The sequence below is a fragment of the Cetorhinus maximus genome, chromosome 1, assembly GCF_964194155.1.
Source record: "Cetorhinus maximus chromosome 1, sCetMax3.hap1.1, whole genome shotgun sequence".
NCBI lineage: Eukaryota > Metazoa > Chordata > Chondrichthyes > Lamniformes > Cetorhinidae > Cetorhinus > Cetorhinus maximus.
In genome coordinates this window covers 162,727,285-162,744,909 of record NC_135879.1, presented here as the reverse complement: position 1 = coordinate 162,744,909, position 17,625 = coordinate 162,727,285, and the positions used below count along the sequence as shown (strand labels likewise).

Here is a 17,625-nt window from a genome sequence, read left to right as displayed (position 1 = left end):
TGTACATGACTTTGTTTGTACATCAGAGAGCTCGAAAAGAATGGTAACATTATGAAGGCAGTTCTCATCAGTAATAATGCGATAATGAGGAAAGCATGCTGAAGTCCATCTCAACGTGCCATCAAGGGAATCAATTTTTTATGTGCCTTTATGTGACTCCAGACCCAAAGCAATGTGGTTGACTCTTAATAAAGGATGGGCAATAAATGCTGGCTGAGGCAAATGAATAAAAAACAAGTATAAAATGAGGCCACAACTCTAAAGAAGCTGCAGAAGCAGAGGGACCTGGGTGCATAAGTCATTGAAGGTGGCAGGACATCTTGAGAGAACAGTTAATAAAGCATATGGTATCCTGGGCTTTATTAATAGGAGTATAGAGTATAAGAGCAAGGAGATTATGTTGAACTACAGTACTGCATACAGTTCTGGGTGCTGCATTTTAGGAAGGATGTGAAGACATTGGAGAGAGCATGGAAAAGATTTACAAGAACCATTCCAGGGATGAGGAACCTCAGTTATGAAGACAGATTTGAGAAGTTAGGACTCTTTTCCTTGAAGAAAATAAAGCTGAGAGGAGATTCGATAGAAGTGTTCAAAATCATGAGGGGTCTGGATAGATTAGATAGGAAGAAACTGTTCCCACTCGTGAAAAGATCAAGAACAAGGGGGCACAGATTTAAAGTAATTTGCAGACGTAGATGTGACATGAGGAAAAGCTTCTCCATACAGCGAGTGGTTAGGGTCTGGAATGCATTGCCTGAGAGTATGGTGGAGGCAGGTTCAATTGAGACAATCAAGAGGGAATTAGATGATTATTTGAAAATAAACAATCTGCAGGGTTACGGGGAGAAGGCAGGAGAATGGCACTTGGTGAAATGCTTAATTGGAGAACTGGTGCAGACATGATGGGCTGAATGGCTGCCTTCTGCGCTGTAACAATTCTGTGATTCTGTGATTCTTTAATATATTTACTTACACTTGTACATGACTTTGTTTGTACATCAGAGAGCTCGAAAAGAAAGGTAACATTATGAAGGCAGTTCTCAACAGTAATAATGAGATAATGAGGGAAGCATGCTGAGGTCCATCTCAACGTGCCATCAAGGGAATCAATTTTTTCGTATGATTTGTGATGCTTTTGTGGGCTTCTTCCTTCTCTGTTGTATCACATAAGATTCTAGAGTTCAAAATCTCAAGCATGAGATGCTCCTGGTATCTTTCATTGTCCATCCAAGTTTGACTTGAAGAGAGACTCAATGATCAGACTCCCAAGCAGGTGCTGGGCACAAGCGTATCTCAATCATGAGTGCTGGGTGCAAGGCATTCATCTGCACTGCAGTGTTACACATTGTCCTGGGTGTAGGCATTGCAGCTCGAAAGGCCATGTGTGTGTGAGTAATGTTGGTCGTCTGTTGTGCCCACTCCAATGGCTGCATTGACATTCCAGGTGTCACAGGATGTGCTTTGTGTGGTAAGTAGAGATATATGGAAACCAGGAATGCTGCATGTGGCGCCCAGGTCAGAAACAGAACCATTGGCTGGAATGGATGGTGTGCGAGTTCTTCCACAGAGCTGTTGTTGGACAGTTATGGACTCATCCTGCATGAGTTGCCTTATCTGCATGTATGCTACAACATATAATCCTATTAGTATGTATAGGGCTTGAAGTCTGATGTCGTGTCACTCTCATCATTATGGGCATGGTTTGATTATGGTCTAAAGTGACCTGGGCCCCTCATTTACAGGCATTGGCATTCATGTGAGGGGGGCCAGGTTGTGAATGACTTATTACCATGTTTGTTTGCAATATGATGAGGCTCATGGTTCTGATAAGGTAAGGTAAGGATTTCAACCATATGAATGTGACTGAGTCCAACTCATTGATGTTTATTGTAGGGGATGGGAAGTCCCTTGAGTAATTGTAGAGTCAATGTAAAAGGTACTTCAGGTGGAAGTATGTCACCAGGGACAGGCTGATGGCAATTGTGATATTGGAGGACCTTATGAGAATCTATTTTGCACAAGGACCCGTCTGGCAATGATCCTTTCCTGCACTATGTCTGCCAATTTGTGTGTCCCTCCGCAGTGCAATGTTGTGCAGCATGCAGCACACCGCTATTATTCTTGATACCCTTGCTGCATCATATTGCAGAGCTCCACCTGAGCGATCAAGGTACCTGAAGTGCATCTTTAAAATGCCAATTGCCTGCTTGATGGTACTCCTGGTGATGACATGGCTGCTGTTGTCATTGGGTTCTGCCTCCAGTTGTGGACTCCTAAAGGAGATGATTAGTCAAATTCTTAAGAAATAGCCCTTGTCCTCTTGTAGCTAACCACAGATCTGCGTTCGTCACTGAAATAGCTGAGGGAGTTGGGAACTCCTTAGTTTGAAGGAGTCATGGCAGCTAATAGGGAACATTGCACACACTTGAAGGAAAACTGGTGGTCACAAACCACCTGTACATTGATTGAGTGGAAGGACTTCTGGTTGACAAAGATGTCCGCATGTTGAGTTGGGGCCTTATGGCAACATGGGTGCAATCAACAGCCAGAACCTGAGGGAAGCTTACTAACTGCATAAAGTCCATGACTCTCTGTGCCTGAGATGAAATTAATGTGATCCCCACATTAGCAAACAGGGCAATAGTTACAGCCTTAATGCAGTTGTGTACTGCTGACTGAGACTATAGAGGCGAAGTCACTGAATATATTTAAGAAGGAAATAGGTAGATTTCTGTACTCTAAAGGTGTCAAAGGACAAAGGGAGAGCACAGGAGTATGGCATTGAGATAGAGGATAAGTCATGATCATATTGAATCGTGGAAATCTCTTTTTTTCCCTTCAGCCCTTCCTGGGCCTTGTATGCTGCTCCAATATCTGTTCCTCAGCAAGGTTGGCATCTCCATTTCACCTGCCCTAAATATGCAATGGACAGAAGTCCCACTCCACCATTCTTCTTCCCCTCCAAAAATCATCATAAGATTTCTAAGCTACTGTTGATTATGCAATCATTTCACATGGCAGTGAATAGTTTTCTAAAGTATTTATTTACTTCTTTTAGATGTAAAGTTCACATTTCACTGCCGTATATCGAAAATAGATTAATTTAGCTCACAATAAGGTTGTAACCCATTCTCTACCCTCTGAGGCCTGATCACCCCTCTCTGAATTATCATTGAACTTGTAATTGTGACAACTACATGACTGAAAGTAGTCACTTTATATTCCAAAGGACTGGAATTCAATTCAAATTATTTGGTGTGAATTCAGTGCAACTCATTCAGATGAATTTATGTTTTATTGTGACTGACCTAGAGTCCATATTTCCCAAATGCTTGTTCCCTTATTTATGGGCAGAATTTTCTGCCTGTAGGGCGGAGCGGGAGCAGGAGCAGGCGCGGACCCGATCGCTGCCTGTGATCGGGTCCGCACTGTCATTTTACCCGGGCGGGCCGATTAAGTCCTGCCCAGCGTGAATTGCGGCTCCCGAGGATAGCGGGAGTGGGCGGGCAGCGGGGGATCTGCAATGACCATCGGGTCCGATGGCGACCCAGGGGGCCTGTTTGTAAAAGCTGCTGCAGCCTTTCGAAGGCTGTGAATCATGGCCACTGGAAGGGCTCCCCAGAGCGCTGCTGGTGAGCAGGCCAGGCTGGAGGGTAGGGCAGGGGGGCACTGTTTTTCGGACGATTGCCTTGCTCCCCTCCTCGAGGAGGTGGCAGCGCGGTGGGAGGTCCTCGTACCCCAGGATGGAAGGAGGAGGCCCCCCCCACATGGCCAAATGTGCCTCAGAGGAAGTTGTCGAGGTGGTGAGCTCCCACGACGTGGTGCGACGCACGTGGGTCCAGTGCCACAAGCGCTTCAACACCCTCTTGCGCTTGGGAAGGGTGAGTACCATGTTGGCATTGGTCACTTAACACAGCAGGTAGGCTTTCCCCCTGGCTCTCCCCCCCACCCAAGTCTGAGTGTAGTGACTGCATTGAATCATTGAAGGCATGTGTCCTTCACTGGGTGGTCCAGCAGATATTGCCCATGCCTAGGTCACCCTGAGAGGGTGGTGATGCACCCGCAGCATGTTGTACACTGAGACCTGCATGACTGTTTTGGGGGCAACCTGGAGGAGCTGCACCTAGGCGCAGTGCTGGAGCTCCAGGACATGTCAAAGTCAGGGTGATGATATGTTGGGAGGGGAGGGGAGCTTCAAGGTGGTGTAGCACCGACTGATCTGCTGCCCTCTGCGCTCCACGTGCTTGCGCCTTCTTGCTATGGAAGGTTAGACCATGTGGTGCCACATGTGATGTAGGCAGCATTTGGCCAAAGGTGGTGGGTGGGGGGGGCGGGGGGGTGGGGTGGGGGGCGGGTGCAGGTACAGGCCTGGCATCTTTGTGTCAGTGTTCGTCAGCAGCGGGGTGAGGAGGCTCTGGAGTCCTGCGATGTCCCACTCAGGTTGGAGTGGGCTGGCCACGAAGAGAATCCAGGTACAAGTAGCACTAATCAATACTCTTCTCTCCTTTTTAGGAGAAGAATGCACATAATGCCGCCAAGCGGGTGAGAGGACTGGCGGAGGGCCGGTCCAGGTGGTGATGCTTAGCCGGTTCGAGCAGGAGGCCCTAGATCTGGACAGGCGCCATGCGCCTAGGTCCACCGGTGTTGGCGAGGCTGGGGTGCCACGGGCAGGTATGTTTGCCTAGCACTGAGGTCACCATTGTTCTCCCAACAGCCATGACAGTGATAGAAGTTTGCAACATGGCTTGACCATTGCTTATGGAAGGGTGAGTGCATAATGATCTAGGGGACAGGGATGCACATTGACATTGTCTCCACGTTATTTGCCTCCATGTACTTCCTTTCAGCATCAGTGGAGAAGGGCTGGGAGGAGGAGCAGCAGGGGCCCTCTCTCACACCTGAGGGCCCTGAAGTCTCGGACTCACCAGCATCTCACCATTTCTGCCAGGCAGGCACCAGCGCAGACACTGGCACCTCGGTGGGAATTAGATCATCGGCTAGTGTCCCAGGGCACAGTGGTGAGGGCACTTCACAGTCGCTGGAGGAGCTGGTGGAGACAGAGAGTGCCCATGGTGCCAGCAGTTGGAGGACTGCAGGGATCAGGCACATGCTCAGTCAGTAGCTGATGATGTGCCTCTGGAGTCGTCCATGATGCAGCAAACCCAGAAAATGTGGCAGGGTGTGCGGGAGCATCTGGTGGAGATACATGAGGCTATGCTTGGCTTGGTGTCCATGATGGAGGAGTCTACGCGGACCATCATCGATGCAATGGGCCTCATGGCCGAGCGCCATGCGTCCTCCATGGAGAGAGTGGCGACTCTCGCGGAGAGGCTCCTCCAGGAGACCAATCACGGCTTCCTGGGGATGCGCTCAGACCACCAAGCCCTCACATCGCCATTGACCTCAGCTGGTCAGTGCTAGTGTGGGAGATGGTTTGGGCATCAACTTTCCCAGCTCGGTGTCCATCCATCCACGGTGAGCAGGAAGGTCCGAATCGACCTCATGTTGGCGCAGCAGCTGCCTGTCTCTCAGGGCGCTCCAATTGAGGGCAACAGCTCCTCCGCCCCTCTGCCAGTGACAGTTGCATCTGATGAGGTTGCGACGACTGGGGAGATGTCAGCTGTGGCAATGGCCGCTCCCTCCCAGGCGGGGCCAGCACAGGCTCCACGGGCCTGAGGACAGCCGCCCAGGCCATCGAGGCCAACAGGACAGCACAGTGAGCAGGCTGTCTCAGATGCCAGTCCCAGCAACAGGGCAGAACCAAGATGTAGCACCCAAAAGTGTAAACATAAGGCACCTTAGGCACACCACTGGTGCTTTTGTGTTGGCCTGCGATGAGGTCTTTATGAGTTGGTGTGATGTTTAACACCTTTGTCATTTTGTTTTCTTAAGTTCCTTTTGTTATACCATTAAATTCAGACATGTCACCATTGCTAAGGCTGCCTCTTTTCTTCTGCAGGTGGATGGTTACCAATAATGTTATGAGTGATTTGTGTGACTTTCAGCTTTATTGACAAGGCCCTTAGTTAATGTTCCTATCCAGGCAGACTTAGCACTCAGGAATTGAGTATGGAGCCTGCAACCCAGGCTTGTGCTGGAGGTCCATATGTGGTGTGCTAGCTGAAGGCTTGTTGGATTAGAGCCTCCCAGGTGTCCCTGCCTCCCTGCAGTATGCCCAGGTCAGCATCTACCCCCTCAGCATTTCCCTGTGCATGCTCATCCTCGGGCTCACTACTGGACTCATCGTGTGCAGCCGCAGCCACTGCGTCTACATCTTCTTCACCCACAGCGTCACCCCTTTCCAGTGCAAGATTGTGGAGACTGCAGCATGCAACCACTATCAGTGACACACAATCTGGGGGGTACTGGAGTGCACCCCCTGAAGGGTCCAGGCATTGGAAGTGCATTTTGAGAAGACCAATGGCTCTCTCCACCGCAGCCCTTGTGGAGGTGTGGCTCCTATTATACCGCTGCTCAGCTTCTGTTCTTGGATGGCAGAGAGGCGTTATGAGCCACCTTCTGAGGGGATAGCCCTTGTCACCCAGCAGCCATCCATCCAGCTGCGCTGTAGCACTGAAGAGCCCCGGCACCTGGGAGTGTCTGAGGATGTAGGTGTCGTGAGAGCAGCCTGGGTACCTTGCACAGACTTGTAGAATCAGTATCCTGTGATCACACACTATCTGCGTGTTCATGGAGTGGAAGCCCTTCCTGTTGATGAAGGCTCACCTGCTGGCGCCTTGATGGCCACATGTGTACAGTCTATTGCACCCTGGACACGGGGGAAGCCAGCAATCGCCGCAAAGCCTCTGGCTTGCTCTGTCTGGCTGGCCTTGTCCCAGCGGTAGTGGATGAAGGTCAATGCATGCCTGAACAGAGCGTCTGTAACCTGCTTGATACAAGGGTGGATAGCTGATTGGGAGACACCGCAAAGATCACCCACCGACCCTTGGAAGGAGCCAGAGGCATTGAAGTTGAGGGCAGCTGTGACCTTTAGAGCCACTGGCATGGGTTGTCCACCTACACAGTTAGCGGAGATCTCAGGCCCCAATCATCTGACAGATATAGTTGACTGTCTCTTTTGAGAGACGGAACCTCCTTCGGCACTGCACCTCAGACATATTGAGGTAGCTGCTTCGCCGTAAACCCCGGCAGCAGGATAGTGTCGTCTTCTGTGGCCCCTTCCGCCTTGGACTACCTCTTGGCCCTGCACCCCTTGCGCCTGCGCCTCTCCTCCCAAAGGTGGCTCCCCTGGCACTCCTGGCCTCCTCCCCCTTCTAGCCCTCCCTTCCTCCTCAGAGGAAGTGCCTCCAGTGGAGAGTTCAACTCCCATTCCCAGGCTAAGGGAAAGCTTCCTGAAACCTGCAGGCCCCAAAACGATTCTTCACTGCAGAGTGCTGACCTGAGGGTTGTGAGCCCAGTCCAAGCAATTGGTATGAGTTTTGAAGTATTGCAGATCACACAGGCAAGTATCAGTTTCTTTCCAAATTAAATACTTGAGAGAGCACACTCGAGACATCACTGAGCCCTCTTATCCCGCCCGTGGATGAGGTTTATACAAATGTCTCCTACCTGCCTGTCCATTGTGCCCATGCGACGACCTGAAGATCACATGGGCCCTGAAAAATCGCCATCAATTGATGCCTCAAGGGCCTTAAGTGGCCTGTTAATTAATGGCGGGAACGCATCGGAGATCACCGCGCGCCCACCAAAATATCGCGATGGCGCGTGGTGACATCGGAACGTTCGCCCGACGTCACCGCATGTCATTTTTCACGTTGGCGTGCGGATCCCGTCCCCATACGCCAACGGGAAAATTCTGGCCCATGTTTCTCTTGGGTTTCTTGCAGTAGGCCTTTGTGAAGTAAGTTTGCATTGCATTGTTACCAACCAGCCCAATCGAAGTGTGTGCTTTTGTTGGTAGTGGTTGAGATTATTTTTTTACGTACTGAGAAGAGACAGGAGCCTGTTTTTAAAAAGCTCACATTATTAATATTTTCCAGAGGTCAGATTAAAACCAAACCAATGTGAGGCCCACAGACCACATGATCAGCTGCTCAGTGGATCTGGAATTCTCCAGAATATTCTTTCCCCGCATCTGCCTTTTTATTTTAGCCAAAAACAGAATACACAGTACCCAATAAGCATTTGTGGAGAGAACAGACAATTAATGATTCAGGTAATCGAGCATGCACTCGATGGGCCTAATGGCCTCCTTCTGTGCCATAAATGACTCTATGGCTGGAAATCAGGATGCTTTTAAAAAATAAATCTATCTTTTATTTATATTTTTTTTATTGATTGACACTTTTGGATGAGTGCTTATTGATACCAAAGTAAGCAGCTTGGTCTAAAAACAAAAAATGCTGGAAACACTCAGCAGGCCAGGCAGTATCTGTGAAGAGAAACAAAGTTAATGTTTCAGGTCGATGTCCTTTCATCAGAAAGAATTTGGTCTATTGAATGAGGTATAAATAATGATAAATACATGCCAATTTGCTTTCAATCATTTTCTTGAGGGAACAAATATCATTTTATAAGGTAAAATATAAAACTACTAGAGCATTATTACATTTTCAAATCTTTTCAATCCTGGGAAGATCTTTGATTTCAATCAGTTTCTAGATTTCTAAGAGCTATATTATTGGATACTAGTGCTGACGTGATGATGTGTACTGAAGGTGCAAGTACAAATTTGACAAGTGGGGGTTATTGGGCACCTAGGCTTCAGGCCTGCTGATTATTTGAATTCATACATTATAATTGGTGGGCCAGCTGCTGCTGGCCACGTGGAGAAAATGCTTTGCTCAACAGGCATGCTAAATTTATTTAATTATATAATTTATTCCATATTCCATGGTTTTCAGCACTCATTTAAAACAAACACTGCAAACCCCATTCAAACATTTTGGACCTTATAGTCTTAAAGGGAGTTGTTAAATTTTATTGCGGAAAACTTATTTTGACTGCCAACATGACTTATTTTGCAGAGTTTTGGGGCTTTTAGCACTGATTCCTCCCACCTTCAGTTAGATTCCCTGCTGCCTGTGGGTGTTCGCCCAATGCTATTTAATGCACCACTGCCATAATTGTGATCATGGGTATGCTGCTGATGAATATCACCGTATTTTCTGGTTCTGGAAGAGAAAGTGGAGCGTCTGGGGATGTATAAGAGGAAGATGCATTGACATCTTACCCAGTTAGCCATACCTGACATGCACAATTAGACATGAGTGCATTCCAAGGCACACTTACATTGGTTAGGAGATGTAGACTCAAAGGTTATAATTCATGAAGGAAGCAGCTGCCAGAAATATATAGTATCATACAATTTTAAACCAATTCTAGGCCAGCCAATGTGATCTTAGAAACAGCAATTATATCACCTCTCAACCTGTTCTTGTTCCAGTGAAAACATGCCCTCGTTAAGGGCAGCCATTGCAAGAATTCTTGTCCATTGACCTCATTGTGCTCTCTGCACATCAGGCAATTGGAGCTAGAATACTACATTAATATTTGGGATTTACCCTCACAAACTCACACAATTTTAGGGTAACTGTACCAAAGTGTATTTTTAAGAAGTTATCTATGAGCACAGGTCTTCAACAAGAAAGGGTGTGATCAAGACAAATATATTTCTCTCAGTCTGGTATGTTGACCTCTCTCCATTTCAAAGTAATACATCGTAGCAGATTGCTTTTGAAAGCCCACTGTTTCAGAGATTTCTTAAAGGAATCAGCCTTTTCTCTTAACTTGAAAATTTGTTCCCAAAATTTAGATATCTAAAGCAATTCAGAATACCAAAACTTGATCCTTCCTACCCTTAAATGGGTGTAGTGTAACCTTTCTGGTCACTAAAAGCTTTAATAAAATATTTCTACTTTAAGAAAGGACTATATTGTTGGATCTCCAAATATATTTATGGTCAACCACCAGAAATACACATGGAACAATTCCCTCTAAAAACACTGAGCTCTACAAACTTTCAAACTTTGTCTTGTAATAAAATACTGTAGATGTGTTCTTTGCATGTTATAGAACTATGAGATGAAAAGGGATGTGAGAACAGAATGACTGGACACTCGGACAAGTGTGAGTTAACCAAAGAGAGCCAAGTATGAATTTGTGAATTTTGGAGGAGGTCTTAACAAGGTTTTCAGAGAAATGTCTATAGTTGCTATCTACATGGGTTTCCACAAGGCATTTGATAAAAGTTCCACACAAGTGAATATTAATGAAAATGAGAGTTTATGGAATTGAAGATATCCTTGTGATGTGTGTTGATAATTGCTAGGAAGATAGGAGACAGGATATGGAATAAAGGAACATATTTTGAGTGTCTGAGGATGATGTGGTTTTCCCCAGGGATCTGTATTTGAACCATAACTTTTCACCGAATATATCAAAGACTTGTATAAAAAAATATAGAGATGTATATCCAAGTTTGCAGATGATACCAAATTAAGGGACATGATAAGTTGTGAGGGGGCAAGCAGGAAATTGCAAAGGGATATAGATAGATTAAGTGAGTGGCAGATGGAGTTCAATTGTAGGAAAGTTAGAGGATTTGGGGATCCATTTTATAACCAAATTACTGAAAGGCAATGCTGATGCAAAAACTAATGAAAAAAAGGCAAGTGGAATGCTGGCTTTTATCTGAAAGCAGTTTCAACAGTTAGAACATTTTGCTTCATTTGTGGAGAGCCTTGTTTGGACCCCATCTGGAGTACTGCATTGAGTTTTGGGCATGATCTATTGGCTTTTAAGGGAATACAGCACAAAATTACCAGAATTATAGCAGAGCTTAGGGGTTAAAGAATGACGACAGGTAATTGCATAAATTTACACTATATTCCCTTGAGCTTAGTGGAGTTGTGGAATGATGTAACTGAGGTGTTTAAAATGATAAAAAGGATCTGCTGGAATAGATAACTGAAAAGATACTTCTTCAAGTGGGATAAATCCAAAACAAAATGGCACACTTTTATATTTAAAGAGACTATTTAGTAATAAAATCAGGAATCGCTTTTTCACACATATTATGGAATCCATTTTTACCTCTTTGTCCTTGTGTGCTAAATTGGCAGTCTGTGGAGATTGTAACATTTAAGATACAGGATGTTCCAATGCTTGTTACATTGGTTCCTGCTAGTAACAAGGGTGGGACCCTCTTGGAGTGTTGTGGAGTGTTGTGATAGGTCACCAGATCAGTTCAAGGGGCAGTGAAGAATAGTTCGGATGCAGTCAGTTCCGGAGGCATTCAGCCTGTGGATGTCACAGAAATAGGGACAGGTTATGCTAAGTTAAAAGAAAGTAGCAGAGAAATAAGTTAGAGAAGGGGCTGGGGGTTGACTTTAAGTAAAGAGGGCAGTTGGGGCAAAGGTACCCCTTTGGAGCTGTGGTGTTCTTCCGAAAGTGTGCTTGGAAGGTGAAGTTAGAGTGTATTCAGAGATCCAGTGGAAAGGAATCTTGGAAGGCAAGATTGAAATCCTGCGAGATGAGCCATTATTGAAGCCATTCAAGTGGGGCCGACATTTGGAAGGAGTTCCAAGAAGAGATCTTCAAATGTAGAGATTGAAAATTCTCGAGAGTAAAAGGAACTTTCAGTGAGATTGGTTGGCTCACAATGTGACAAATGTCTGGGTGAATTGTTGAGAAATCTGTGGATCTGTTTTGGTCGCATCTGTCATTTATTGCATATGTGGTATGCTAGACCACAGTTCGCCTGTTAATTCACATGTACCTCATACTTACCCTGAATGTTAGAGTATAAGATAGATATTGTAAATGGTTTTATCGTTCTGAACTTGTACAGTAAAGTTTAATTTTTGTTTGTTCAAAACCCATGGAATCTTTATGGAATTTGTTTGCTCAGTAAGCATCTTACATACGAACATATGAACAAGGAGCAGGAGTAGGTCACTCAGCCCCTCGAGCCTGTTCCACCATTTAATAAGATCATGGCTGATCTGATAGTAACCTCAAGTCTGCATCCCGCCTACCCCCAATAACCTATCATCCCTTGCTTACCAAGAATCTATCCAACTCTGCCTTAAAAATATTCAAAGACTGTGCTTCCACCGCCTTTTCAGGGAGAGAGTTCCAAAGACTCACGATCCTCTGGGAGAAAAAATTTTGCCTCATCTCTGTTTTAAATGGGTGACCCCTTATTTATAAACAGTGACCCCTAGCTCTAAATTCTCCCACTAGAGGAAACATCCCCTCCACATCCACCCTGTCAAATCTCCTCAGGATCTTGTATGTTTCAATCAAGTCGCCTCTTACTCCCCTAAACTCCAGTGGATACAAACCTAGTCTGTCTAACCTTTCCTCATAAGACAACCCACCCATCCCAGGTGTTAGTCTGGTAAACCTTCTCTGAACTGCTTCTAACACATTTACATACTTTCTTTAATAAAGTAGCCAATACTGTATTCAGTACTCCAAATGTGGTCTCATTAGTGCTCTGTATAACTGAAGCATAATGTCCCTATTTTTGTATTCAATTCCCCTCGCAATAAATGATAACATTCTGTTAGCTTTCCTAATTACATGTTGTACCTGAATCTCTACCTTTATCTACTTTAAACAAAATGTTATTGGTCCCTAACTGGATCTCCCCCAATGTCCAGGGGTCTGGCCAAGGATCATAACACACAAGGTAATGAAAATGGACAATTCACCCACTGAAAAAGCTGTAGGTCCTAGTTTAATTGAAATTTTCAAGAATGAGATTGACAGATTTTTTATCAAGTAAGGATATGATCAAAGGAAGGTGAATGGAGTTGAGAAGTCCAGGTCAACTATGATCTGATTGCATGCTGAGGGCCTGAATAGCCTACTCATGTTCCTATGTTCCGAGAATCTGGTCTCACATTTCTTTGCAGCTCATAATTCTATAGTTTGTGAAGAAATCTTCAGATTATTCTCTGAATATAAATGTTGCAGGTGAATAATAAATATCCTGAAGCCATTTTCTCCATTAAGACATCTTAAAAGCTATCCTCCAACCAAGCTTTTTGGCCATCTGATCTAACATCTCCTTATGTGGTTCGCTGTCAGATTTAGTTACATAATGCTCCTGTGACACACCTTGGGATGTTTTACTACATTGAAGGTGCTATATAAATGTAAATTGATTTTGTTGAATCAGTATTCTCATTTTAGGATTAAATTTACAGGGCTCATCAACTGCTGAAACTGTCATCCATGCCCTTGTGACTTCTAGACTTGACTTTTCCAATTCACTCTTGGCTGTTCCCCCATCTTCTACCTTCCATAGACTTGAGTTCATTCAAAACTCTGCTGCCCATGCCTTAACTTGCAGCAAGTCCTGTTCCCCTATCACCTCTGTGCACACTGATCTACATTGGGTCCTTGTCAAGCAATGCGTTGATTTTAAAATCCTCGTTCTTGTTTTCAAATTCTTCCATGACCTTGGCCTTCCCTATCTGTAATCACCCCCAGTCCCACAACTCTCTAAGAATACCTGCACTCCTCTAATTCTGGCTTCTTATCCATTCCCAATCATAATTTCATCACCATTGATGTTTGTGCCTTCAGTTGCCTAGGCCCCAAGCTCTGGAACACCCTCCTTACACCTCATCACTTCTCTCCCTCGCTTTCCTCCTTTAAGACACCTCTTTGACCAAGCTTTTAGTTGACTGGCCTAATATTGCTTTATGTGGCTCAGTGTCATACTTTGTTTTATAATGCTGCTGTGAAGAACCTTGGAATGTTCATTACATTAAAAGTGCTTTATAATTATTTATTGTTGTTTCTGTGGGGATAGGGCAGAAGAGTAGAACTCAGAATTGCTCTTGCAAAAAACCAGCACAGACATGATGGGCTGAATGGCCACCTTCTGTGCTGAAACCATTTGATGATCCAAAGCCATTTTTATCTTCTGGGTAACATGTCTTCAACTCTTCCCCAGGGTTCTGTGTAAAAATGCATTTTTCCTGTGGAATTATTGACAAGTAGAGTACAACATCTGTGGAGTCAGTTATTAACCAACCTTGCCCTTTCCTCTTCCTCTGAAACCCTGCATATGCCATGGCAATTTAGTTCAAACCTTTTGACAGTATGGAAATTCTCTAACTTCAAAGCTTGTGCAGAGAGCTGCCAAGAATTTTCACTACTGCCAGGTTTGTTGCAATACTGTGTACAGTTGGAAAATGGGAATAGCTGAGTACTGTGGGAAGTCTGATGACTAGTACAGCAGAAGTCTGGGCCTAAGTTGCGGAAGGTTGCATTCGTCATGGAAAGGGCATCATTTCTGGACACTTTTTGTAGGCGTTTTGTATCTCTGAGGGACACATGTGGAGGGAATATTGTAAAAAATTAGGCTCGGTCAGTTCCCTGTGGTCTATTTCAACCATAAACTAGGACAAAAAAAAGTCTGGCAGTGACACTTCATAGACGCAATCCCCTTTTGTAATATCCTATGAGAACGAACGGAAACTGGATTTAGACCAGAGTAGATAATTACCAGTAAATGTAAACTTGATAAGCGTTTTCCGGTTGTGAAAACCGGATGTGTAGTGCATATACACCGATTAAAACCATTGCAAGTTTGGAACTGCAATAATTAGATTCATAAACGTTGGCACAAAAGCGTCGATGAGATTTTTAAGAGGAAGTCATGATTTTAAGAGGCCATGTTGAAGGAGAATTGGCTACCAGAATGAACTATTTTTAAATTTGCAGGAGTCGACGCGTCAGGTGCAATTAACCTAAAAAAAAACGCTCCCGAGGTTCAAGTGGAAAGAATCCCAAGCAGGATTCCCGGGATTCAGGGCTGTTGATTTGTTATGTTGCAAGACAGATTTCCCTTTTAAAGGCACCAGACTTCAATGAAACAGGAAGCGAGCTGCTGACTCTCAACAGACTCACTCGCCTCCAGCCGTGCGCCCTTTGTTTTGAAGAGCCCAGCGACGTCAACGACCGCCTCCCTTATATGGCAGCACAAAGGCCGGGCCGCCGGACCTGGAGAGGGGGGGGGAAACGAGAGGACGGTCCTGCCAGTCCGTTCCATAAAAGGAGAGCCCGCCTTTATATGGCACCACAAAGAAAGCGGCCGAACTTTCAAGGGGAAACACCCCTGCATTCTTTCACCCAGTTAGGTCAGACGCTCCTTTTATGGCGTCACAAAGGCAGGGGGCGTCGGAGCGGCCGGGATGGTCACCCCCCCCTTCGTCCTGTCAGAAGGGGCGTGTCAGTTTGGAATTTAGAATGAGAATGTTGGGCCTCGGCCCATTCCATTCCTTTTATGGATGGAACGTCCCTGTATGGAGATGGGCGGAGTCCAGCCAATTCTGGAACGCCCTGATTCCCGCCCATTCTGGCCAAGCCATGGGAATGAGAGGAGTTCACAGGCGCTGAGGACCGGCCCCCCGGTATTCCCATATTAGGAGCGTGTGACCTTTTTTGCCGCACCGAGGCGCGCCCTCATTGTAAACAGATAAAGGCTTCTCTTATAATGTACATAACTTCCGTTTCAATGTAACAGTAGCGAAGCGAGGCAGTATGGCGGAGCGCGGTCAGCCACCCGCAAAACGGCTCTGCTGCAGGCCCGGCTTTAACCCTTCCAAAGCACCACAGAGGGCGGCCCCGGCTGGCAAAAGCTACAAGCCGGAGTCGCTGCTGGATATCAGTGCCAGGAAAGTAGCCGAGAAGTGGCCTTTCCAGCAAGTGGAAGAGCGTTTCACCCGCATCCCGGAGCCCGTTCAGAGGCGAATCGTCTACTGGTCCTTTCCCAGGAATGAACGGGAAATTTGCATGTATTCCTCATTCAATTATTCGGCCGAAGACGGAGGGGACGATGAGAGCAGATTGCCTTTTAAACGGGGCATCGCACTGCTAGAAAGCGGCTGTGTAGACAATGTCCTTCAAGTCGGTAAGTATCTCCCCCCCCCTCTCTCCCCCTCTCCTCCCCCGGGCTCTTTAACCAGACCTGAAGCCAAGAGGAGAATGCATTATGTGCCCACGTCAGGAATTTAAAGAGCAAGCCAGGTGAAGAAGTGTACACAATACACCCTTTCTTTTAAAGGGACAGCATTCCGTCTGATAAGCTCGGGACAGCGTTTGGATTTTTAACCCTGTCACTCACAGCTTGGTGTTCCTTTAATACATGGCAATGAGTTGGTGCAGATTGTTGGAAATGTTCACTGCCACAAAGAATCCCCCCCCCCCCCCCCCCCACACTCCAGATCTCTTTCAAAAAAGATGGCGTCCTGTTTTGCAGCACTCTTTCCTATTTGTAAAGAGATATTGTTTGGAAATGTTTGGGTGTATGTGTCATGTTACTGGAAGTGGGGGCTGTTTGCTTTAGGAGGGAAGGGATTTGAACTCGGAATTCCTCTCCTCCCCATAGAAAGACGGCGGTCTCGGTAACCTTGCAGATTTTTTTAAAACCAGGATCTGGATTCAAGAGTTCCAGTTAAACGGATTGACAATGGGTGACGACGGGGAGGAAGCTATGATATATATATATATATATTTAATTTTCATTTATTTCCCCTGAAATACTTGAGGACGGGTTGGGTTGGGGGGTGTGGGGTGGGGGTGCAGTAGCTTTTGTTGGAACGGACACTGGTTGTTATATTTGCCAATTGCGCATATCAAATAGCCCATCAGGCATTCCCATCGCACCGCCTCGTTACTTTGTTCCCATTTTCATGTTTATTATTTGTTCTTTTCTGTTTCTGTCACCCTCGCCGTCAGACAATGGGGCTTTCTTCAATGCTGGTTACAGACATTGGGGGGAGAAATGTGTGCAGGGCAGTGACAGACTGGCTGGAGCGATCCTTTCATCCCACCAAGCATCAAAAGGGGATCCATCCAAGGGAGCAGGAGATCGGGTGACCAAACGCCTCACCAGATTGGAGTTTTCTCCCCTGCACAGATCACCCCCACCCCCCCTCTCTCTCTCCATCACTTTCAATGGGCCGGCTTGTTGTTTTTCATTCTCTCTCTTCCCCCCCCCCTTTGGGCTGTGGTTAATTGGAATTCTAAAGCAATCTGCAAACGTGATTTTCTGCATGATCATTTATTTTCCAGTGGCTCATTGGGCGCAGTGCCCTTCCGCCCAAAGGGCTTTTCGCCCAGTATGTGTTTGGCATTCCTCCCCTCACCCTCCCCCTTTCTTTTTGAAATACTAGCTTTCACATCGACTTTGCTTTTATCTTTCGCCTTCCCTTTCGAAATGGGTCAGTTTCGTTCACGGTTTGTTTTTTTTTTCTCTTAAAATACAAAATGAAGCGCTGGCCGGTTCTGTTGGGCTTTGAGCCTTTTTTTTTTGCGCTTGATTCTCCGCATGCAACCGATCAAGAATGACAGGAGCGCGTACAGGGAGGGCTCTTGGCTGATTGCATTTAGCCAGGAATTCACTGTGAAAATAAGCCAAGGGGCGATAAATAAAAGATGCAATCTTTCAGGAGACACAGACGAGCTTTAGTGGCTTTCAACAAGAGCGATGTCAAGGGTTTTAAAGAATTTTTTGAGAGAGAGGAGGAGCCCCTGCAGGATCTGGGCAGCTTTTGATTTTCAGTGGTCCTGCTGTAGGGAATGTTTGGCCCTAGCTCAGTACAGTTTTGAAGATGGACTTATTTTTGAGTGAAGAGG

The 17,625-nt window shown here is 45.9% G+C and overlaps 1 protein-coding gene across 5 annotated transcripts in view; it reads left to right on the top strand.

Annotated features, from left to right (window-relative positions):
- The first annotated feature begins 15,439 nt into the window (after positions 1–15,439).
- Positions 15,440–17,625, top strand: part of LOC144684868 (zinc finger SWIM domain-containing protein 6) — a 189,347-nt gene continuing 187,161 nt past the window's right edge. Inside the window, exon 1 of one of the 5 annotated variants that reach the window (XM_078549204.1) lies at positions 15,440–15,898. In XM_078549204.1, the coding sequence (XP_078405330.1) occupies positions 15,529–15,898 (370 nt within the window). In that variant the 5' untranslated portion in view covers positions 15,440–15,528. The remainder of the gene's footprint in view (positions 15,899–17,625) is intronic. The other 4 variants (XM_078549222.1, XM_078549213.1, XM_078549231.1 and 1 more) reach the window with 4 other exon arrangements.